The sequence below is a fragment of the Calonectris borealis genome, chromosome 2, assembly GCF_964195595.1.
Source record: "Calonectris borealis chromosome 2, bCalBor7.hap1.2, whole genome shotgun sequence".
Lineage (NCBI taxonomy): Eukaryota > Metazoa > Chordata > Aves > Procellariiformes > Procellariidae > Calonectris > Calonectris borealis.
In genome coordinates, this window is record NC_134313.1 from 73,878,966 (window position 1) to 73,903,408 (window position 24,443).

General features: G+C 40.2%; 1 protein-coding gene across 1 annotated transcript in view; it reads left to right on the forward strand.

The window, feature by feature from the left end:
• The window catches only part of EPB41L4B (erythrocyte membrane protein band 4.1 like 4B), a 160,174-nt gene extending 141,225 nt beyond the window's left edge, over nucleotides 1-18,949 (forward strand). Inside the window, exons 20-23 of the mRNA XM_075140834.1 lie at nucleotides 12,092-12,196; nucleotides 16,549-16,687; nucleotides 17,135-17,212; nucleotides 18,863-18,949. Coding sequence (XP_074996935.1) covers nucleotides 12,092-12,196; nucleotides 16,549-16,687; nucleotides 17,135-17,212; nucleotides 18,863-18,949 — 409 coding nt within the window. The remainder of the gene's footprint in view (nucleotides 1-12,091; nucleotides 12,197-16,548; nucleotides 16,688-17,134; nucleotides 17,213-18,862) is intronic.
• Nucleotides 18,950-24,443: the final 5,494 nt, after the last annotated feature.

The window sequence follows — 24,443 nt, forward strand, 5'->3', positions numbered from 1 at the left end:
TCAAGTGGCTTCCCTTTCTACAGGGACATATGCACCCTTGCAGACAGCCAGCATGTGACCTATTTGCCAATAACATCCTCTATAACCTCTATTTTGTAGATTTGGATGGACACAAATGAGCCTTTGCTCTGCTAGGAATTGCATCTGAGTAGAGTCAAGGGTTAGTTCATACTGGTCAGACAAGTCACCTGGGAGTTTTTCTCTTCCTTAGTTGAGAAATACACAAGTAGCCTTGTGAAAAAGCCCTCCTCATGGAATATAATTTTTATTTCTGCAAGTACCCATCCAGACATTCCTGTAGACACCACCTGTGTGAATGTTTGAGGAATATTTGTTCGCTGAAATATCTTGCCAGTTGAAACCAGTATCTGTCTCAGCTATTTGACAATACTCCACTCTTTTCATGCAAGGGATTTATAGCAGGGACAGTGACTTCATGTATTTGATTACTGATGACTGTACAATGCACTAGCAAAATGCTTGGTTTTTTCCAAACCTAAGACATAGGGAAATCTGTTCAGGCTAGCTAGTAAGCAAACATACACAGTTTTGATCATTAACTGAAGCATGAATAGGGAAAATAGGGAAATAGAAGGTGAGGAAGGGGGGCAGTGCTTGTTTGATTAAAGAATTGTGCTCTCTTTGCTACCATTTTGTCTGCCCGTCCATTGCCACTCTGAAGATTACACTTCTAATGAATAAAATGCTTGGATATGGCCTGTAATCCCCCTGAGCAATTATTTTAGCATCTGCCACGGCAGACTCAATTTGGTTAACAATTGCTATAGCTCTTTGTAGAATTAGTTCTGGTTCAACTAGTAATTACTCACATGTATGTGTGGTATAGCCGCTTTTGCTACAAGAGGTCTCCAGTAATTTTGTTGGGCATGGCTTCAGAATGGTATATAATGTTGCGCTTATGCAAAGTCATCATGTATCAGTCAATTTATTCACCTGTTTTCTGTGTCTGTTGGCAAACTGCGGATCATGCTATATCTAAGTAATTTTAAATATGGGGAAAAAACCCACAGCTGAAGCTGAAACTGCACTATTTTGTCAGCTTTCAGGAGGGGAAAGCCTGTGAAATTTGCTCTCATTTGGTGCGCAGGCTGGAAATGCAAAGTTTGTCTCCTGATCTTCCTGTTAATGGCTAACCTGTATACGTCAGACTAAGCTGCAGGAGGATGTGGGACCACAGAAGAGTACAGTCCTCTCTCCTCCCTGCTTTTGGAGAGCAGTGCTGTGCATCTCTATACCTTTCCTCCTCGGGATAGGATTTTTTTTCTCCCAGACTGTTTCAAGTGCTGGTTCCCACATTCCGTGAGGAAAACGCTGGTGACCCAGTCAACCCAATACATGCTGCAGTGTCCTAGCTTACAGTCTCCTTATTCCGCAATTAAGACTGATAGAGTGCACTATGAATTGGGACACAGACATACATTCGCCTTGCTGACCCTGCTGCTTTGCTGATAACCCCTAGCAGAGAAGCAGATCTGGACAGTGGCAGTAGGGAAGTTGTAGGGTTACCTCAGCTGGATCCATCCCAGCTGCACATGACAGAGCTGTCAGCTGAACAAAGTCAAATGAGAGCAACTAACAGGAGGGGAATTTCAAAGGCGGGTTAAGTAGGAGAGCCATGAGCTATCTTGATAAGACACAGAAATCCTACCAAGAAGAGTTCAACAAGTCTTTATTACATTTCTGTTGTAACAGTGTTGAAAGCATGCATGTTTTCATCAACACCCAAGTAATACATACAGAGAAGTACAGCCTAGCTATGTAGCTGGGGCATAAGCATTTTGGACAAGGCAGAACATAATATTGGTTTATGGAAGAAGAAATACCTGAAAAAATGAGTTATTTATGTATTTGTGTTATTTTGCTTTTTATACTGCCTGAATCGAATCAAGAAGAGATACAGTTAGTTTGCAGTTACCACCTCGCATAGTGAGGCATGCTTTGTTAAGGCATGTAGTAAGAATGTGTTTGTGTGAACATTGGTCTAGTTGGGAGTTTGCAATGCCAGTTATTTTGCAATGATTTTTAACAGTACTTCTTTTGGGATATAGGGCCCAAGTCTGCAAGGGAGGCAGTGATCATGTCAGTCCTTTTTATGACCAACAAGAGGAATTCATCTTCCACTAGAGCTAGAAAAGCCTTTCTAACAGAACATTTTCTTCTTTAGTGTTGTTAGAGGAGGACCTGTCATGGTGCTGAATGGGTCAGAAGGGATTATGAGGAAGTAACAGAGGTATTTCCCTATCTGTTAGAAAATTCCTTACACCCAGGTATCTAACTCGGTGTCCAGATGGAGAAGTGTTCAGAGAGAATTAGCTGATTAGATATTTAATTTAATTCAGGTTTGAGATTATTGCATTGTTGTGGTTTAACCCGGCAGGCAGCCAAACACCACACAGCCGCTCGCTCACTCCCCCCCACCAGTGGGATGGGGGGAGAATCGGAAAGGTAAGAGTGAGAAAACTCATAGATTGAGATAAAGACAGTTTAATAGAACAGAAAAGGAAGGGAAAATAATAATAACAATAACAACAATAACAACAACAACAATAATAATAATAATAATAATGATAGAATATACAAAATGAGTGATGCACAATGCAGTTGCTCACCACCCGCGCTGACTGATAACCGAGTAGCAATCGCTACTTCCTGGACACGCCTACCGTGCATATACTGAGCATGACATCAGATGGTATGGAATACCCTGTTGGCCAGCTGGGCCAGCTGTCCCAGCTATGCTCCCTCCACGCCTCTTGTGCACGGGAAGCTGAAAAAGTCCTTGACTAGCAGGCTACTTAGCAACAACTGAAAACATCAGTGTGTTATCAACATTCTTCTCATACTGAATCCAAAACACAGCACTGGGAAGAATTTTAACTATCCCAGCCGAAACCAGGACATGCATGTTCTTATGTATAGTATGGCTCTCATCACCTGCCTCCAACTAGGATTTTTTTATTTGATTCTTTTCACCTTGAGAGATCAGGGTTCAGGCTGTCTGCCAGAACATCTGTATAATGAAGGAAGTATAAAATATTGTAGGAAATATAAAAATGAAAATTGTAGTCACCTGATTTCTTGTCACCTCTGGTCACGCTTTCCTCTTGATCAGAGGCCCAGCCTGTCTAGTGATCAGGGACGCAGAGGTTTCTTTCCTGCAGCATATCAAGTGAATGTGAATCGCATAGTCATCTCTTCACCTTTTTATAAACCTCACCTGTTTCTTAGTAAAGGGATGGGCTGCTAGAAAGATAACCTCTTGAACTTTCTTTCCAGAAATTTCCCACCTAATTGCCAGCCTGCTTTCTTTGTTAAATGTAATAAATATATGGCTAACTACAGAACCATCAAGAGAATTCCTTCCATTATTCCTGTCCTTATTCAAAGCTTTGCCGGACAGAAGGACCATCTGTACAGCTTCGCCAATGCCTATACACAAACCTCTCCTGAAAACTCTTTGAAGTATCTGTTTTCTCTCTGGCTATGACCGCCTGGGTAAGCCTATAGTTTGTATATGTGTGTGCATGTGCACACAGATTCACACACACAGAGTTTGGCTATATTTAACATAAAGGTCTACACATTTCTTATTTTGTTCTCTTCTTCAAATATGCCTGAATGTAATCCTGGGTATAACTCTGCTGCACTGGCTTCAGGAATTCCAGTTTGTGGAGAATTATACCAAATTAGTACAGATGTCAGGAATTGCTAATACTTTGGAACCAGAAAAAATACTGGTCGTCCTCAGGCATAGCCTGTTTGCCAAGCCAAACTTTCATCTTGGGACAAGTCAGACAGTGGAAATATTAGCAAAAATGCCTAAAGTTAAAAAAAGTTTGGTAAGCAACTGAAATAAAATTTGTAAGACAGGAATTATCTGGCAGTTATTGGGATTTGCTGATAATGTACTTTTTTCTTCATGGTCACTGGGAGCTCAGGAAAGTTTAGACACGATACATATCTGATTCAGGTGATCTGGCTGAAGGTCTTCAAGAGGCGGTACAGATAAACACTAACACCTTAATCTGCTAAATGTTAGTCTTCATTTTGTGAGTAGCTGTTCACTGTTACACACACAAGACAAGTTAAAATAGATACACTCTTTTGAGGTTATGTTTTGGAAAATTGAAATAGTAATTGACATTGTTTCTGAGAAATTTTAGTTATTCATCGTACAATTATAGAACTGTTGATTGGAAGGGACATCTGGAGGTCATCTAGTCCACCCTCCTGCTCAAAGCAGGACTGTCACCAACACTGGGTCAGGTCAGCCATGGCTTTGTCTAGCTGAATTTTGAAAACCTCCAAGGATGGAGATTATACAACCTCTTATGCAAAATACTGATCAAATGTGTAAATCCAAGTTCCTGCATTTCTGAGGCAGGTGCCCAAGTGTTGTCAGTCAAGAGCCCTCTTCAACTGAAGCCCTCAAGTTGGCTGGTCAGTTATTACTGTTCTTGTCACTGTTGCCACTCGCTGCTGTGCACCATGTGGTACATTTATGGATTGCAATATTTATTTTCCCTTATAACATGCTTTTGGATTGCTACCAACTTTGGCGTGCTTTACATCCCACGTGGTTCAGGATTTTTCCTTCTGTTTAGACCAACTGCTGCATCACCCTTTGTTGATCCTTGTTATCCAAATTATCTCATCTTTCAAAGGATTGCAAATAGCAATATTCTTCTTATGTGGGAGTAGGTATAAGCACCAGCTGGTGCTTTGTGCATTCATTTATTCTAATTTTCTTTGTAAATCTTCCCATCCAAAACCAAATTACGCTATTACATTAAGACTAATTACATTAGGAGCTGCTCAACACGTAATGTAAAATTAAATGTTATCGCAGAGCTTGATGATGCTGCACACCAGAAAAGAAGAGAGGAAAATACTAAATTATATCAAGTTATACAGGGTACAGATGAATCAGGAAGCATTCTTCTGAATGCCCAATGCAGAGTAAGCTTTGCTTATACAGAACCTCTGCTGTGGCTTGTGCATTTGACGTACACTAGGTTTTGAGTTTGGCTGCCTTTCAATTTATGTGAATATGTCCTACACCTTTTCTGACCGAAGTGATGATACTTCTTACATATAACTTTTGTGTATCATCAAGGGAGGAGTGTCACTCAAAGTAGTATCTTCATTCTTGTGCTTTTCCCTTTCCTTTCTCACCTGCACAGACTATATTAAAATTTGAATTATCATCTCTTGGTATCTGAGGTCACATCCTGCTGAAGTACCTGATGCAGTGTGAATTTGAACCAGGTTTTTCAGAGAACTTTGGCCCTCTGCGGGTGCTCTCAGGATATGACCATATGAGCGAGGTGCAAAGCATATTGCTGTTTGCCTAATCTGTACACATTCTGGATCTGAAACTAACAGCTCAGTATCTGTCTTTATCCATACACTTCCAGTGAATGTCAGGGTAGCTTTCCAACAGCATATAGGCACGTGCACAGGGAGTTTGTTCTCGCTTATCTAACAAGAGGTGCCCTGCGCACTGACTTTTTCTATCGGTGACACTGACTTAGGACTCTTTGGAATCATAAGTCAAGACAACATTTGTTTAAGAAAAAAACAACTTTCCTTTTTTGTAAGGAAAGCTACAGTTCTGGAGTGGTAGTAGTGTTCTCAGAGAAGTGGAATTTATTGTACAGCTGCTTATCAGCTGTTCAAGACTTAAAGGCACGTGAACTGATTTTTATTTAGAAATTTCAATTGATAGAGACAGCTGTAGCCCACAAAGCTCTCTTGGACACCGTATCTAACAGCAGTTCTTACAAAGACTGCAAACTGACACCAGGTGTTCAAGTCTGGGGCCTTAACCATGGACAGTTTCTAGGTAGGTAGTTTCTAAGCATCACAGAGTTGAAGTTTTGGACCAGCCATCCAGCGAGAGCTGTGGTAGGAAATGTCCACATTGACATTTGGAGGCTAAGAATAGGCATGTCACCTGGATGATTATGGACAGCTTGTTTCCTCAAGTCAAAGACTTCAGTTCCCTAGAAAAATAGACATATGCAAAAGAATTATTAGGCAGGTCAGAATTGAAGCTGATCAAAAATTATGTGCTTGACATGAACTTCAGTGAATCCAAGCAGGTTGTGTTTTCTTAGAATCAGAATGGACTTAACTCTATGAGGCAGAGTCTGAAGCAACATTTAAACATCTCCTTCTAAATGTATTGTGAAATATTCTAGGAAAACTAAAAATATTATCTATGTTGACTTCTTCCTAACAAATATTAATTGCTTTTAAAAAGCTGCTTTTTCATTCAATCTTCATCCTCAAAAATAAAAAGCATTCATTCTCCAACTGAAAAATTTCAACCAGTTTCCAAAACCGAAGTGAATAGCTGAATACACATCAGCCTCGCCTCAATCCAGTGGTCGGGTTAATGGATCTGCTACTCTGGCTTTTTATAGGAACCTCACCCAGTAATTTCTGCATCAAAGTCATAACTTCAAGCTGAACTCTTGCATACCCTTTGCATGCCAGTCTGCATTAAAGATTGCAGATAGGACACCTAGGTGTGTTCTTTGACTTCATTCCAAGTATTAAAGACCTCTTTGACCTGTTGCCTGAAGTCAGATGCTGATGAATTGTTTGTAATCGTATTCTTAATCTCTGAACTACAGAGAAAGGAACAGCATTCAGACCTTTCAGATGAGATTAAGTTGATGAAATACCCAACTCGAGGTGCATTTCTTTGGCCGTGTCCCTTAAACTGCGCCTAGGCTCTTTGGAAACCACAGCATTTATAATGGCTGTCCTGGTTGCTGTACAGAGAGGTAGGATTTGTAGCTCAGTTTGACCTTAGGTACTGGGTGCTGACCTGCAACATTACTCTGAGCTGCGGGAAAAGAACAGTTTCTGTATCATCATTATCTATCTGTTGGACCACAGGAGCATCACATTTTTGTCTAGACTGCAGACACATTTTCATTACAAGGACAAGGGAGGGGAGAGAATTTTTTCCTTTAAAAGAAACAGAACTCAAGGAAAGCCCACAAGCTGTTTTTGGATTTGGCTGCTGCTCTCTATCAAGGAGCTTTGTTGTATATCTGCAATCGCTATGAAAAAAAAAAAGGAAAAAAAGAAGTTTGATGCTGACAATAGCTTTCAAATGTCCAAATAGCATTTTGGAGAGCTATCTTCTGAGAAAAGCTACCTTATCAGAGTGAAAAAGCACATATTATTGTTTCTTAACTTCAGATGGCCATAACTTTGGAAAAGAAATGTGTGAAACCCTCAGAGCACAGACTGAGAAAAGATTTACATGTTTGTGTGTGTTTGCTTATCTTGCTAGGCTATGTCTTCAATACACAAGAGAACGCATCTATCAAATATTTTTCCTCTTCTTTCCTTTCTTCCTTGCTTTTCCTTTCCAGGATTTCACTACCATATTCCCACTCAGAGAGTTCTGAAGCCAAAAATCAGCCAGTGTTGGTTTTTTTTTTTCCATGAGTCAGCACCTGAAGGCAGGTCAACCTTCATGCAGATGGCTGTATCCCTGTAAATCATGGAGCTTTTAGCCTCTTGGCCTTAGTCTGGGAGGGTGGAGGGAGAGAGATTGTCCCAGATGGCAAAAAAGGCACAAACAGAAGCAAAGAGGATAAAACCTGTTAAAGACAAATGCAGAAAGTGGGTTCTCCCAGCAGACTTTGGTGGTTTTAAAATTCTGAACTGGATCCTCCAGGGAAAGAGAAGTTATTTTATCCCTTTCATCTTACTAGATGCACAATCGTTTGCTCCCACACGGCCCACTTGCTATATTTCAAACAAGTACAGGAGGTCTGCCCCGAGCCAGCTCAGCAGGGGACAAGGAAGGCATGTCAGTCTGTGGAAGCCAGGGTTCACAAAGGGGTGGTGCAGGCAGCAGCATAGCCCCAGCCCTGCGAACTAGTGTCCCCATTGCTGCTGCGCCAGGGTGGGGTGGGACCCACCGAGTCCCTCGGCACGAGCACCTACATCATGTCCCCAAGGAAGATTCTAGCTAAATCAGTGGACATCTGTGGTCACAGAGTACGTTTTTTGTGAGCAGTTTTGGTTTCAGTAGCCCTGTTGGCTGCTACTCTGAGAACAAAACAAATTTCTTGGTTTTGGGGGGATCTCTCTCTAGGACTTGTTTGTGTTTCTGTGCAGGCTTGTGAAACGGCCTGAAGCTGGTTCAGTAGAGCGTGCTGGCTGCTGCTCAAGAGTGTGCTGGGTCTCTCAGTGCACAGGCAGTTTCTGATGACCTGCCACTGCATGCTGACATTCGTGGTTGTTATTGTCATTCTCACCAGGAAGTGACAGGTTTTTATGTAAGGTGCCAGGTCATTAAGTAACTCTGTCTTGGTTCAGTACCTTTATTTTTATGCTGTGGTGGTTGGATACTGTTACAGGAAAAAGGTTTCTTATGAATTAATGACATTGAAACAGAACCTTATAAAGGAACTGTAATACACTGCATGACTGCACGTTTTCTTTTCTTTTTTTTTTTTTAAGTCTGAGTCCCGCTGATCCTTCAACACTTCAGGTTTTGTTCAAGCTCACATAAGTTATTACATGTAGGACTATAAACTACAAATGGTCATATCTGCACATAATGACTCTATTTAAATAGCCAAAATAATTACAAGGTTTTTATTCAAAATCATATCTTTCCATATAAGTAAATATATTCTGGCTGAAGCATTCAAAAGATAACAATAGAAGTTATTCTGCTTTATAGTTGCTACTTTCTCAGGAATATCAATGAGATCATTCCTAAGAGTTCGTGTGATATTAAAAGCCTGCCATTTTTAACACACAGATCAGGCTCTGAGTTGATCAAGCTGAGCACTTCTTGCATCTGGTTGCTGAAGTAAGAGTAGCAACAGTTTTGAGCATGTTCAGACTGAGGAAGAGTATTTGGAGATGAAACAGCAGCTGTCACGGATTTTTTAGGCTGATGTGGAAAGAGCTAACCTAGCAAGGTTTTAATGAGGGCAAAAATCCAGCTCTGCAGTTGGTAGGACTAGTCTAACATTTCATCTCGTGCTCATGGTAGACTGGATTCAGTCAGCCTCTTCGGGCGGAGGCATTGCCACTGCTCCTTTTCATTCAGAGGCAGCTTCAATTTACACTCTAGATAACCTGCAGCTTATCAAAATGTGCAATGAAATGCCTTGTGTCTCTCTCAGAGGGCTGATAAATATCAGGAGAAAGATAGTCACTACATCTGGCCTCTAAAAAAATGATGGCAAAAATTTATAATAAAGGGAAAGAAGTTGTTGCTCTTAAAATTGTATTGCTTTTGCAAAATAAGTGAGTGGGATACTTTACTGGCATGATATAAAATACAAGTTTATCTGAGCAGTTACAATCACTGAAATAGGAGTAGGTGTGTCTAGTGGTACTGTATCTTGGCTTTTTTTTTTATATTTTTCTTGAAAATTTGCAGCATTCAAAGGAAGATAGTAAGTTTTTCATCTATTTGTTGTGTTAGAGAGTAGGTCCTGTTTGGTTCTCAAACCCTTTTAATCACAGTTGGGTGAAATTTTTCATGTGAAACTTTCTTCAAGACGAATTCAGATTTAGAGGTTTAAAACATTTCATATATACAAATCAGTTTCATAACTTGCTTTAAAATCATTATAAACTGCTTTAGTTACAAAATTGCACAATATCTTTTCAAATAAAAATTTTATTTTGGCAATTGAAATAACTGCTTCAAAAGTCCCACCTCCTCCCCTTTTTTAAAATTGCAAGCCATGAGAATCAAAAGGAGATATACAGGCTTTGTAAAATGAAACGTTTTAAAGGAACCGAAATTATCATTTCAAATTTTCTTTTGTGTGAAAATATCTGATTTACTTTCATTTCAGGTTATAATGTTGTCTTGAGAAATTTGAAGTAGCCATGAACTGGAAATGGATTTGTTACCAGATTTGCTTTTCCACACTGTGCTGTTTCCTGAGCCCCTTGATAGTATTAGTGCATTGCTTATTATCTTTTTGAGGAAACATTTTTCAACTCACATGTGGTCGATACCACTATTTTTGTTCCTGCTTTCCCTGGGTTGATGAAAAGTTTTAAAACTTGTAACTACTGTCTTAGAAAGGTATTGGAGAATTGTGCGGACTGCTCATTCAGAGCAAGAATTTCAGCTAATGTATTTCAGAAGGCTTGAGCTGGAAATAATGGCATTACACACATTCACACCCCTTGGGGATTTGGCCATCAGATCCAGTCATTAAACAGATCTTAACATATTTATCCTGCTTATATCAGAACTTGAACTGAAAATCGCTTTGGGTAAATTGAACTAATAATTTTTTTCAGTTGTCAAAAGCTACCTTTGGTTTAGCACAAGGTGTCTAAAAAAAGAGTAGCTAGAGCAGTCATCCACTCTGAAGACTGACTTGATGAAAATGACATTGGGGACTTCCATCTTGATGTTGATTCACAGATTTCCAGATCAGACATACTGACTTCAAGATTAAAACAAGGTAGTTTGGGCTTTTTTCTGCCCTTATCCTCTCCTTATTTGCCAGCCTAAGAAACTCAGCAAAAAGTCTGAAAATCTGGCTGGATTGTTCTGCATTAATCTCATTGCAAATCTGAGATATAAATGACTGACCCTGAAAATGGAATTTGGGAAGGGGCAAGATATGAATCTTGCTGCTATCTATACTGACTTCTTGAAATTAATGGGATCAAAAAGCAGAACAAAAATCGACAAAAGTTGTTCCATGAGAAGTAAAACTAGTGGAGTTGGGTTTATGATTTATGTATGTCCTTTGTACTCTCCGACTTACCATTCCTCCATCTTATACTCTGTGGCCTTCCCAAAGACTAAAAAACACATAGGAAAACTGAAGATATCATCGGAAGGCTATGCCATCCCAGTAGGTTCTGTTGTAGCTGGACAGCAGGTTCAGAAGTTATCAGAGAGAGTTAATGAAGCTTAAAACCCATAGGGCATCAGAGGGAACTGCAATTGTGAAGATTAAATATGCTTATCTTATTATGGCTTTAGAAGACTAATGTGATGCAAGTAGACTCGAAAAATTCAACCCAAATTTGTAATATTAGAGACAAGATTGTGCCACTTGTGCCAGTTGTAGAATGTACCTCAGTGCATGAGCAGTCCCACCAGCAATCAGTAGGACTGCTGAAGTACTAACTTAGTATCTGACTTCAGATTAGATGGCAGAATACCGTTTCGTAAGTTATTAATCAAGACTTTCAAATTACTTCTTTAATGTTTGGCATATTTATTATGCTTATAGCATTTCTAATACACATATGATGTATTTAATCATAATGTGTTGCTTCAAATATAAGTAGTATTTAAGATAATTCATGTGTCTTCATGCCACTCAAGCTCATGGTTGAAATGGTTTCCTCCCAAGGTCATGAAGATCCTGTATTTAGTGTTTATGCTATTTGTATTCAAGCCTTAGTTAACTCTGCTGATAAATGGTTAAAGAGAAGATCCTTTTATGTGAGTCTCCTCATTCCCATTTCTATCCTTTGCTGGAGCTCTGCAGGTGTGTTTCACATTCATGAGCATCTGAAACATGTCTGAGTTTTGCTTTTTTCCTAGCAAGTATCCTTTTCTTGGATCAAATCCATTAGTTCATTTCCCTTGAGCTGCTCTTTCAAATGCAGAGGGATAATGTTTAATTTCAGGTAAAAAATATTTTAAGCAGAACAGGTTTCACAATTCATAACATATTTTTTGCTAAAGGTATTTTTTGTAAAAATATTTCTGACATGATTGAATTGCTGGGCTGTTATTAAAATGTTGTATTTTGGAAACAGTGACACTTCCACATGGTCTCTTACATAGGCTCTGTATTTGTAATCAGTTGCTGCTTTTATAAATGGCATGCAATGCACAGGAGAGTGAGTTCGCACATCCTTTTCTGTTCATGCACACTGGTCTGTGGACTATAAATGGAACAAAAGGATGAACTTCAATGGGCACTTGCCACTTTGCAAGATAAATATGTGTTGATGAGTTAGAACTTTGTTGATATGCCTGAAGTAGTTTAAATAAAGACTGTGCCACATATATTTTTCTTGTTATTTTTAGAAGTCCAGCTCCAGTGCGACCTGAAACTACGCCATCAACTGGCCCTACAGAAAAGCAGGAGATTAAAGTTTCTCGTGTGAGGAAATTAACGAGGCAGTACAGTTTGTGAGTAACGTATAGCACTATCTTTATGCTTTTGCCTTCTACAGCTGAAAATGAAGGGGGATGCTAATTACTGCTCTAGCTATGCTTTCTGGAAGGCATGAGTGCAATTACATGATAATGATCTTATACCGATACCATTCCTTTCATCACTGAGAATCTTTAAGTTTTGAATACGAAACGAATTTGCCATCGCTATGCAGTTGCTGGGCCTCAGGATTGCAGGCCCTCAGCCTTTTTCTGAGCTTATAAGTTAGGAATTAAAAACCTCTTTTCTACATGAAATGACAAAGACCTGGTGTGAGCTGGAGCAAGCTGCTCTGTCTGCTTCATTACAACCCCATTTGCAAAATGAGGAAAACAGTCCTTAGTTATTGGGTGGTCAAGCTGTGCTGTCAGCCATTCCCTCCCAGAAAGTGCACCTTCTCTCCCTCTCTCTGATTTTGTCACATGCAGAAATTGCCGAGCCCGCTATAGCTAGAGCCAGCAAAGTTAGGTCTTTTAGTCCTGGCAAGAGTGATCTGTGCCTATAGGGCTTTGGCATCCCATTTGCACCTAATGCATCCAATTTGAGAATCTCTGGAGATGTGAGGTATTGAATAGATGTGGAAATCAGTTTGTTGATTTGTCGTTCATATGGGAGGACAGACAAGGCCTCCAGAAACTCCAGGGAAAAAAAAGGACAATGTCAGCATAAACTTCTTAGTACAAGAACACCAATGCCACAATGAAGAAAAAAAAATGTATGCTTTCTACCTGGAATGGCAACTGTTAGTCCCTCCAGCAATTTAACATTCTGTTGTCACTAAATATATAGCAACATTAGCTAAGTTTTCCTTCTTTCCACAGGGATTCTAATAAATATCACTATGTAGTTATTTTCTGTCTCATTATTAAGAACACTGGCTTTTGTTATGGAAAAATAGTAACAATCAACATCACCAAAACTGAAAAATTATTTAGGAGAAGAAAAGAAGAATGAATCAATTGAAACTAGGAGGAAAATGAGCAATTAGCCAAATTGGTATTGTTCAAGAGACCAAGGCTGACATATGGGAACACACAGCCACATCTTGGTCAGCAGGCCACATAACATGCTCTCTTTTACTATGATACATCAACCAGTATGGTTTGAAAATGAGACAGGAGATGGGAATTGACAACTCAAGCTGAGAAGAGAACCCAGGATCCCTTACTGCTCTCTAATCCTGAAGGTAATGTGTGACAGGGAACCTGGCAGCATTTGGTAGGAGCAGTTTCCCAAGGCCTGAATGAAGCCTGCTCACTCACTCTGCCCAGCATAGCTCAGACAGCAGTGCACTTTTCTTGAACGAGACACCACTTCTACTACATCTTTTTCTACAAGCCAGGGGAAGGAATTCTACATGTTTCAAGATGAATTTGATTTTTCAAATTTTTATATAATGCAGGGACTTGTAGATAGCAGTCAGCAAAGGAAAAAGCTGTGACACTGAGAGGACCAATTATTTGATGCTCTTCATACGGCAGGTAATGAACAGGACACAGTGGCTGATCCTATTCTTTGAGCACACTGATGTGTAAGGACAGGCAAGAAATTCATGTCCTATTGCAGGTATAGTCACAGGTTTTGTACACACAATTGGAAAAGCTTTTGATTTAAGTTTTAGCGTAAACAGGTTGTTAAACTTGGTTCTCAAGTACTGCTACATGGCAAACAAAGAGAACAGGGTTATGCTGTGTAGACAATTTTGATGTAAGGGTACCTTGGTGATGTTATGTGTGCAGAAGCAGAATATTTCCCATGGGACCGTCGAAGTAAGGTAGTAGGGTAAGTTGGTGTTGAAGATAGCAAGGCTAGTAAGAAATCAGTTTTTAAGAATCTGGGTGAAAAAAATTGCTCTAGGGTAAGTAAGGGCTGGAGAGCCAATAAATAGAAGGTGACAACCAAAGGAGAGGTATAGGTACTAGGACTTAGAATAATGAAAAAAGGTACCTCAAGGAGTCATCCCTGAAGCAGAATCCTAGATCATTCTTGTCTAAGAAAGTGTTTAGCCAACCTGTTCTTAAAGGGCAAAGACAAAATCTTTGGGCCAGAGACTAAGCACCTTCCTTTTCTGTATGTGAACAGTCAGCCAGTCCCCCAGAGCTGTTGAGCACCTGCAGAACGCGTGGCCCCAACCTGAGACCGGCACTGAGGAAAGGAGGAGAGGGTAAATGAAAATGAGTGAGAGGTTGTCCTAGAGAGAAAGGAAAGGATGCCGGGGGCACTGGGAGTAATGGTACCACAGAGAACTCAGTAGGGTCTGGGAAGAGCAGAACTTGGGAAGGCAAGAGCTGAAGTGACGAATAGTGCAGTGGGCAGCAAGTGGAATGGAAAGGAGACTGGAGGCAGGGTTATGCGGTGGAAAAGGCAATGGCATTATTACACACACAGAAAGAACCAACATTTAAATGCTATATTTAAAAAAAAATATTTATGTATTCAGGAGTGAATTCTCAATTTTTGGTTGGTGAGTTTTTGAGGAACCAGTTTTGAGCATGTCTTGCCCCCATGTGCATTTTCAGTTGTCCAGTGTTAGGCATGAGGTACAGCACCTCAAGTGCACGTAAACACATCTAACCATAGGTGTCACCTATGTTATGGCCATGGGTAGGGCTGAAGACTCCACAGTTAGAAATATGGGCCGTGATTTTTTTTTTTTGTAGACCCAAATTCTATTCAATTTAGATTATCTTGTGTCTGGACTGCAAATATGGGAGATGCAAAGAAATAGTGAAGAAGTATTTTGAAAGGAATACAGTAAAGAAGGCCAGTTCTCAGACTTGTAGCTTGCATGCTAACAGCTCGATGATTGATGAGACTGGACCCTAACCCTTAGCTTTGGTTCCCAGACACTAAGAAGCATTTGTGAACTGGTAAGTTCTCGACAATTTTCCACTTCCTTGTATGCAACAGAGCAGCTTTACCCAGCAAGTATGGGGAGGTGCCAGTGTATTCCTGCTGAGAGTGGGGAGCAAGGACTGAGAAAATGTCAGCTACATGTTTCTGAAAGAGAGATTAACTAGGTCAACAGCCCAACTTCGGCTTATTGCATTAATAAAACATCTATTGAACAGGTCCAAAAGATTTTGCATTTTCTTTCCAGCATAAAACCAGTGTTTTGTACATGCTCTGGTGCTGAATTCTATCCTTACCCAGAAGAAATAAAAAATGAAGCATAGAAAAGATAACAGTAATCACCATAGCTTTATATCATAATAAAAAAATGTTGCTGTCACCCAAACAACCCACCATAAGTCTGTGTACCCTGTATGTCATCTAGTTTTGAAGTACTGTGTTGCCCAGGCATGCTGCCTCCAAGTAGCACTAAACCAAGAACAGTTCTGTTCTGGAAGTGTCTGTCAAACTGGCATGACAGGCGTCTGTGCACTGTGACTACCTCATAGGTAGTAAAAATTGGTACCATTTTATGAGCAGAAATTATTTTTCTCATAATTTTTCCATATGCCTTAAACTGTCAAGCTGTAGTCTTTCCTTTTCACACATCATTCCCAGTAATAAAGGTTCTGTAGGCCTAACTGTGGCTCTGTTTACCTCTGTGCAATTGCAATTAGCAATTGGAAACATCCTGACTCAGGGCTGACTGATCGCAATGACTTGTAGTCAATGAGGCTCTACAAAAGTAAATGAAGGTATAATATTCTCTACTGGCTTTCATTTAATTGTGACAGTAGGTGAGATGGAAAGAGCTCAGCTTGATGGCCTAGAGCCCAAGGGAAGTGTGCAACCTGGTTTTAAATAAAATGTTTTATCTTTAAACAGAATAAATGGGACAGGAAAAACATACCCTCACAAGAATGTTCTAAAAAGCTCCTTTTTGGAGTTGATCAAAGTCCTTTAAAAACACTTTGAAAACAGTAGCACAGACTAGCTGCATAATGGGTGTCCAATGTCCCGTTGGTCTAAAGCCAATGAAGCAGTCAGTCCCATGGATGGATCTAACCAGATCTGTTCTTATCAATACAGCCAGCCTCCGTACAAAAGAATAAACATTAAAGTAGAGTAATATCAAATCAGTTCATTTATTCATATATACATACTTCATAGAAACACTACTTGCACATCATACCCGTAAGATTTCCATTTGCAGATGACAGTTACCTAGCCAATTGACTTTTGAGAAATCTTTAAAGCTTAAAAAATCTAATTTTCTTGAAAAGTTAGCTGCATTACAGATGGAAGAGTAAACAGAACTTCACTCCAAAGCACTACAGCTGACATACAAGTTTCCAGTGCCTCCTCCAGCACAAGTACGGTCAAAGTCCAGTGACATTTTCTAATGAGAAGATCTGTCTGCTTTTATCAACTGCAGTGATGAAGATGACCTTCCGCCAGCACTGGCGGCAGCAGCAGCAGCATCAACACCTGTGTCTTCAGCATCTCCCGGGTCACAGAAAACATGTACGCCACAGACGTCAGAAGGACAAACACAGGTTTCGCCTGGTGGCAAGGTAATATGCAAAGAGATGAGCTTATGTCAGTTCAGAGAGTATTCAGGAAGGGTGGGAGGGAGTTGCAAATAACGTGTTTTCCTTAGATGGAGTAATTCTACATTTAGGAGTAGTTTTTAATGCAGAGTTGTAGTAATATGTTTAACCTGTTGTGTAAGGAAATATTTAGAGCCTGCTCTAAGACCCAACTAAAATCAATAGTAGTTTTTCATCAACATTAGGAGGCAGTGGGTCAGGATTAAATGAATATTTACCTTGATTTCAAAGGTGCGTAATTTTGTTGTCTGTCTTTCCTGAGTAGCCATACTTAAAAAAACATGGTGAAATTTGAAAGCCATTTGGCAATCTATGCTTTATGAAATTTAAAAAAAAAAAAACCAAAAACAACTAGCAGAGTTACAGAAATTATATGTTTTTTTCAATGCTGGGTTTCTTCTTTGCCTTTAGAGTTCCACAGATGCTGGAAGTACATTTGCTTTGGAGCCAGGTGACCTCCTGATGGATTTCACAGAGGCCACACCTATGGTAAATAGTTTCAGTTTGCAACTAGGAAAATGTAAAAGTTTTCAATAATTTGTCTGCAGGTAAAATTAATGGGATACTATGCAGTGTGTTGGATAGCACACAGGAATAAAGTAAATTTCCTTGATATTCGGTGATCCTGAGCATCTGTCAAACTCAGCTCAGCATCTCTGAAAATCAGTCCACACCAACAAATATTATGGCTGAGCTTTTGAATGTGATTCTTTATTGTTGGATGACTTCTCGTTTCTCTCTCCTATCTGGGTATCTTTACACCTTGCTGCACTGCTTTCACGAGCTTCTTTGTCCCTTTAACGTAGATTCCTAATGTGATCATAGATTTGCTTTTGGGAGTTGTCTGGAAAGTCCCTTCTTCTCTCCACAAGTTTTGCTCAGACCTTACCCAATAGCCAATCCAAAGACGTGTACCTGCACTTTCATGTTTCATTAGCAAAGTACTTTGCTTCACTTTCAGGCAAAATAGTCTCTAACGTGTTGATTATTAACTTCTTTTTTTAGAGGTATGTGATTTGTATTTTTGCTTAAAAGCCAAGGAGAGATGCTGGTCCCGCTGAAGTCAAAATGCTTCTTGACTTTAGTGATGTCAGGCTTTCACCTCAGATTCCCAGCAGATTACTTGAAGGATTACAGTGATCTTTAACTTTCTTCAAGTCATCCTGCATTGCAAATAGCTCTAATGCCAGATAGCTCCTCTGCTGTCCAACGCCATTTTTGCTGTCTTTCAGGAACCATGTTTAAAGCATATAAAAAGCACAACAGGGGCAGCACTATGTTTTTGGCGTAAACATTTTTGTATTAAAATACTTTTGTTCTGGCCATTGCTTTCACTACGTGGTTAGGTCCTTGTTTACAAAATTGGATAGGTGCTGTGGGGATGTGCGTTTTGTTTCAGAGGCAGTATGATACCAGTCTGTAAATAACTGCGTGTGTCCTGTTACCACTGGACGAGAGATGTGGCTTCCCCTGGAAGTCTGGTGAAGTGAAGGCTTATCCCTCCTAGGCCGCTCCCTGCTTGCAGAAGGGATATGAATGTTCAGCTGTGGCTTTTTGGCTTCAGAGGTGGGCACGGGGTGTACTATGCCTAGAGACTTGCTGCTGTGGATGGGAAGACAGGTTTGATGCAGGGGACTGGGCAGAAGCTAGGGAACAGCTGAGACTGTCACAGATATACTGCAGTTTGGGAATGGACAGAGGCCTTAGAAGGATAGAGATATCTGCATAGCTGTTCTCTCTCATGCAGTTTCGAGCCTGTAGGATTGTTTCTTCATGAAGTCCTTGAGGGCACTTGATGGTCTCTCTGTAACTTCAGGAGGTTCAATAAGAATGTTCTTCACCTGCCATCAAAGTGCTCTCGGCATCCACCCTGTTCCTGCTGACCTCCTTCTTATCTTTGCCCTTCAACCTGGCTCAGCTGAACAGTCCTTGCACCCCAAGACTTTTATAGTGCAGATATTGAATCTCTGAACTGAGCAAATTGAAATTTAAAGAGCCCTCTAGCTCCTTGAGCCCCTAGGTCTCCTTGGTGGGAGAACTGTTCCAGCACTAGCATCTGCAATGAGAGTACAGTGCTTACTGCTCCTACACCCACTATATAGGAGGGGTCTGCTTTTGTACCTGAAAATACCATTGCAGATTGAGGAGCGTCTACGGAAATTAGAAGGTTTACTGGGAACCTCCTTGAAGTGCTGGATGATGAAACTGTCCCATTCCAGAAAGTGACAGGAAGAGATGTATTTAAGCTGAACAACCCCCCATCCCATACACATCTGGGGGACGGGAAAATTAAAAGGGAGCACAGGAAAGAGAGAATGAGTGCAGCATTCTGTAGTTTGAGTTGGCAAGCCACAGGCAGATTGAAACTGAAACTACCCGAAAGGAGGTTGTAGCGAGGTGGGTGTTGGTCTCTTCCCAAGTAACAAGTGATAGGATGAGGAAAAGGCCTCAAGTTGCACCAGGGGAGGTTTAGATTGGATATTAGGAAAAATTTCGTCACTGAAACTGTTGTCAAGCATTGGAAGAGGCTGCCCAGGGAAGTGGGTGAGTCACCATCCCTGGAGGTATTTAAGAGACGTGTAGATGTGGCACTTAGGGACGTGGTTTAGTGGTGGACTTGGCAGTCTTAGCTTTACGGTTGGACTCAATGATCTTAAGAGTCTTTTCCAACTGATTCTATGATTCTATGATTTTATATAGGTTGGATTGTCCTTCTCTGTATTAATAATACGTTTGTGGCTAAACTGTAAGTAATTATCCTTTGGAGTTTACTAATAGATTTCTTATTCTAAAAAACATTATCCGTACCATATCTTACTATATTAATCAGAATTTAAGAAATGAGTCATGGAGACTTTAGCAACTGACCTGCTCTAGATAACATAGGTTTGGTTTTTGTTTACATTTAAAAGAAGTCAGAAGTCAGCATTACACACTTTTCCTCTTCCAGCTGAGGACACAGGCTTTTTTCCCTAAATATTTTACCCAATCATGCTTTCCCCTTTCTTACCCCATCATTCACTGACATAATTTATCATGCTGTATGTTCATAAACTAACCTTCCATGACTTTCTTGGTTTTAATATTTCAGAAGCATGTACTGCACAGCATCAATCAACCCTTTTTGTTTTGTTTAACGTCTGTGAAGGTCAGCTTGTTCTCTACAGAGCAGTTATTGTTTACAGACCTTTCTCTGCAGTTTCGCTGGCTACAGGCTGCTCTCAATTGAGGTTTGAATGAAAAGTTTACTCTTCAGAGGGAGAGGCTCCAAACAAAAGCAAGCTAAGGGGAAATGCGTAACTTTGAGCCAGTCTGATTATTTAATAATTCTGTTTTGAGAACGTGTGCTGTCATTTGAGGGTCAGGATCATGTACAGCTAGCGTCCTGTTACTGTCAAGTCAGTAGTAGTGTGCTGGTTTGGCATGCTATGCCCTGGTCCTTGGGAAGTTACTTGTTAATTGCACCTGTTTGTTTCACATCCACTGACAGGTACAATATCTAAAGGGGTCATTCATACTGCCCAATCTGGGGTATTTGCCTGAGGTGACAGGGTTGGAAGTTCAGGTTCCTACATAGTCAGGGGGTTTCCTGCAGAGGGGTGTTCAAACAGCTGTCTTCTCTTTGTCGTCTGGACTAGAGAGACTAAGGCACCTCAGTTGGACACCTAAAATCAACTTTTTTATTTTGGTCATGATATGTGCTGTCAAACTTCTCCAGTTCACTAGAGAGCTGTTAATCTGAAGCAATTTCAGACATCTTCCCTTCTCTTCTATAACATTACTGGCAGAGAGTGATTAATAGTAACTGACTCAGCTGCATGATCTTCGCTGTTCAATGTCTAATCATTGATGTTTCTTGATGGCCTTGGGTTTTATCCATGTTTTGCTGCTGTTGCCCATACAGTGGAAGCTTTAATACATGCTGAGAGTTACAGTTAGAAGTGGAGCTCACAAAACCAAATCAACTTATAAAAATGGAAGGATTAGTGAATGGATTGGATTAATAGAATTCATCCAGGCTGCCACGCAGGGATCAGTCAAATTTGTCTACTTGGTCAACCTGGAGGAGCTACTGTGATATATACAAGAACCAGCTGAGCTCTAATGGTCACTTAGTCATCAATACTTAGACTGCCAGTAACAGCAGCGCAATTATGAGGCAGACTGATTTCAGGAAATCATTTTGCAGGAGAAATAATGCACATTTACTAATGCAGATTGCCTAGAAGGAAAGGTATCCTTTCGTGCTCTGCTTCTATTCATTTTTCAGGTAAATCCTACAATTAATTGATTACAATGCATTACATGCTGTTCTTAAAATCATTATATCATGTGCAGAAGAAAATCCCTATCTTTTTATACCACTTCATTGTGACTTTGAGCACTGTACCTGGCTTCTATGTAAACAAGATTCAATCCCTCCTGCTTCTGTGTTTCAGAGAAGAGCTGGATTTTTAAAAAAAATACAGCATGATATATGAAGAATTATAGTATCACATTATGAGCATCCTTATTGTGGTTTATTAAAATCAGTTTTATCACTGTAGCAGGCTCTTTCTGCCACCTCTCTCTCTCTCTCTCCTCCCACCCCAAGCTTTTAGGGAACCGGAAGTCAAAGCTTGAGCTTTAAGCTATTCTGTTCCAGCTTACAATCAGGATGATTTGTGACATGGGTATGAATGCAGAGCTTTCTTTTTTTATTACAGAAAGCTCAGTCCTAAGACCCTGAATGAATGTAACAGCTGCTATGCCATGCTGACAAATACCTTCTCAACCATGAGAGAAAGGCAATGTGCACAAACTTCAGTGTGACTTAATGGAGTAGGATAAAATAATAAGAATTAACAGCTACACAAAATATAGCTATTCCTAAACTTGGACTAAGGTTTATAGTGCAAGGTGGATGGGCTAGGACTAAATCATGATCACATCTGAAGACATATCAGATCTACAGCTGGCAAGTGCAAACTGTGTGTTCTTATGTCATGGTGTATCAAGTGAATAGATTTCTAGGGCTTCACCTGCCATCTATTGGTGGAAAACAGTAAGTAGAAAACTATTTGCCTTCTCAAAAAACTTAGGAAGTCTGTATGATATATTTCAGAATTAGAAGCTTTCTACTTTAAATTTTCATAACAAAAAAAGAAGATTTCTTAGTGCAAGAAGAATTGGAAGCAATAAATATGACATGGATTCAAAGAAGAACGTTCAAAAATGCTGTTTTCTAAGCCAGCCCCTCAATTAACAGTATTTGCACATTCAAGCTTACATGCAATGGCCAATTATGACCAAAAGAATTTGCACAAAGAAGGAGTTTGTCTGTTACAGGTACAGTTATACGTACAGATAAGAACTCAAAGCAGTAAGCAACATGTTAAATGTACATTTATTCCCCGTTTCAAGTTCATGCCCTTTTTAACTCCATATTAAACTAAGAAAAAGCAAAGAGCAGCAATTGCTAAAGCAAACAACTTTAATACAAAAAACTTAAAACAACAGGCAATAAATCTAGTTCCATAGGAACTCAAGGAATACTTTAGATTTACTGATACTGCAAAGGACCTTTTTTCTGCTGCAAGAGAAGGGCATCAACAGAAAAGAACACAATTCGAAGGGGTGCACTGTAGTGCTCAATCAAATTGAGTATGAGACATTTGACTGGGGATTTGCAGAAAGTGCTCAGTGCTGCATGCAGTGCAAGGCTCCTGGGAGCACACAGTCTGAATCAAGCAAATGCAAATTACCTGAGCATCATTTAGGTTATATAAAGCATGCTAATAACTAGAGAGGGGACTTAGTACATTTTTAAAAACAATCATGCCACTTGGGCAGCCAGAATAATGGGTGAATATGTTTTGGATTATATTTTCACACTGCCTGAGAGACTTGCAACTAATAACATGTAGCTCTGCATGTTCAAGCATGGGGCTTTACTGGTGAATGCCAGTCTCATAAGCAGTCTATTGAATTACTAATATGCAAGATAACTGAGTGTCTGGGAATGCAGTCAGGCTCAGAGACTGCCTGTTGGACCTTAGTTTAACATCCACTAAAAAATGTAAAATGCTTTGACTGCTAACGAACTATTTGGGGATTTGCTCCTATTCATCCATTACAGAAGGGCACACAGAGTCAGTGAAGAAGCAAAATGAGAGAATGCTGAAAGATGAACTGTAAACATCTAGGTTTACTTTTTATTTTGCTTCTATTTAAGTGATTTAAATTCATTGGCTTAATGACTGTTTTTTTCCCCATTATCTGTATGCTGACCAGAACAACTCGGTGCGCTCTGTAAATGTATGACAAAAACTTCCCTATTTCTTTAACTAATCGAAAGTGAATTCTGCAAGAAATAAAAAAATCCACAAGGTGAAATCTATTGCTGGCTTTGCACCAGTGGACACTGTGATACCTTGGATATGACGTGTACATGAGCAAGAAAAGCTACAAAAAGAGGGGAAGGTGTTAAGTGGGAAAAAGTGCAGGCGCAATGCTGCACTGTGCCTACTTTGTATCTCGAATTCACTGCTTTAAAATACTGACCCACTGGCTAACTTTTTATAAAACTTGCAATGGAGGCAAGGGTGGAATGTCAGAAGGTAGTTTGGATCAAGAGGGTATAAGCTTTTACCTAGAGAGGTGACAAAATCTGCCACATACAATTACTTTTAGTCATCTCTGTACATTTTAAGATGCTGTCTTAACCGTCCTCTGGCATTCCATGTGCCTGCCCCATGTCTGTAGAGATTATAAAAGCAGCAAAGGCCTATCCATAAATCTGTTTTCTGCCAGATCATGCAAGACGAGCTGGTCCTGGAGCTTAAAACTTTGGCTGGACTCCATAGCGGGCTTGCCACGTGCTGGGAGCTCATTTTAGGAGACATTTACACCAGAAGACTGGTGGGTCTTCTTACCACCTGTGTGCCTGCAGGGAGATACAGTCAGGAAAATAGCTTAGAGGACTGCTGGTGCTCTGTAACTAAAGTCTGCGAGATTGTTGCCCTGTGGCGGGATGTTTGCTGTGCCTATACGGTTGGTGGTTTGATGGCAGTTTACAGACTTGCCTATGAAGCTGGAGGATTGAGGTTGAGATGTCACAGCTGTACACGCAGGTCTTTCTGTAGATGGGTGCTGGATGCATGCTGGGTGGTTTCATCTGTCCCAGCTTCCTTAGTGGGACGCTGACAGAAGCTCTATCAGCTCTGTTGATCCAGCTGAACCCTAACCCCACAAACAGAATGATTTAGCTTTAGGTCCTTCTCCTGAGGACTGTGGGAGTGATAAAGCACATTTGCAAGCAGTGTAGTTTCTGGAGTAGTACTCCAAATGGGACTACTGTGGCTGTTGAAGTAACTTTAAAATGAAGTTTGATCAATTTATAAGAGGGAGCCTAGGATGTGCTTGACTGCAATAGCAGTGACTTGAGGCCAATTGACAGGCAAGATCCTAGAGAGACTGCTCCCTAACGATGCAGAGCATCTGAAACAGCCAAACACCATAGACAGGGCACTGCAAGACTGTCTGTATGCTTCTCTTTTTGTGTAATTAGTGCAATAACCATTTTTAGTCCAAAGCTCTTCTAAGTGCCTCTGAAGTGATATAGATTGCCGCCACTTCAGCAGCGGTTAGTAAAGTCAGAAAGCTTGAGGATCATAAACATTATTGTAGCTAAAAAGAAAAAAAGAAGAAAATGCTGCCTGCAATCCCTTTCTCCTGCTTC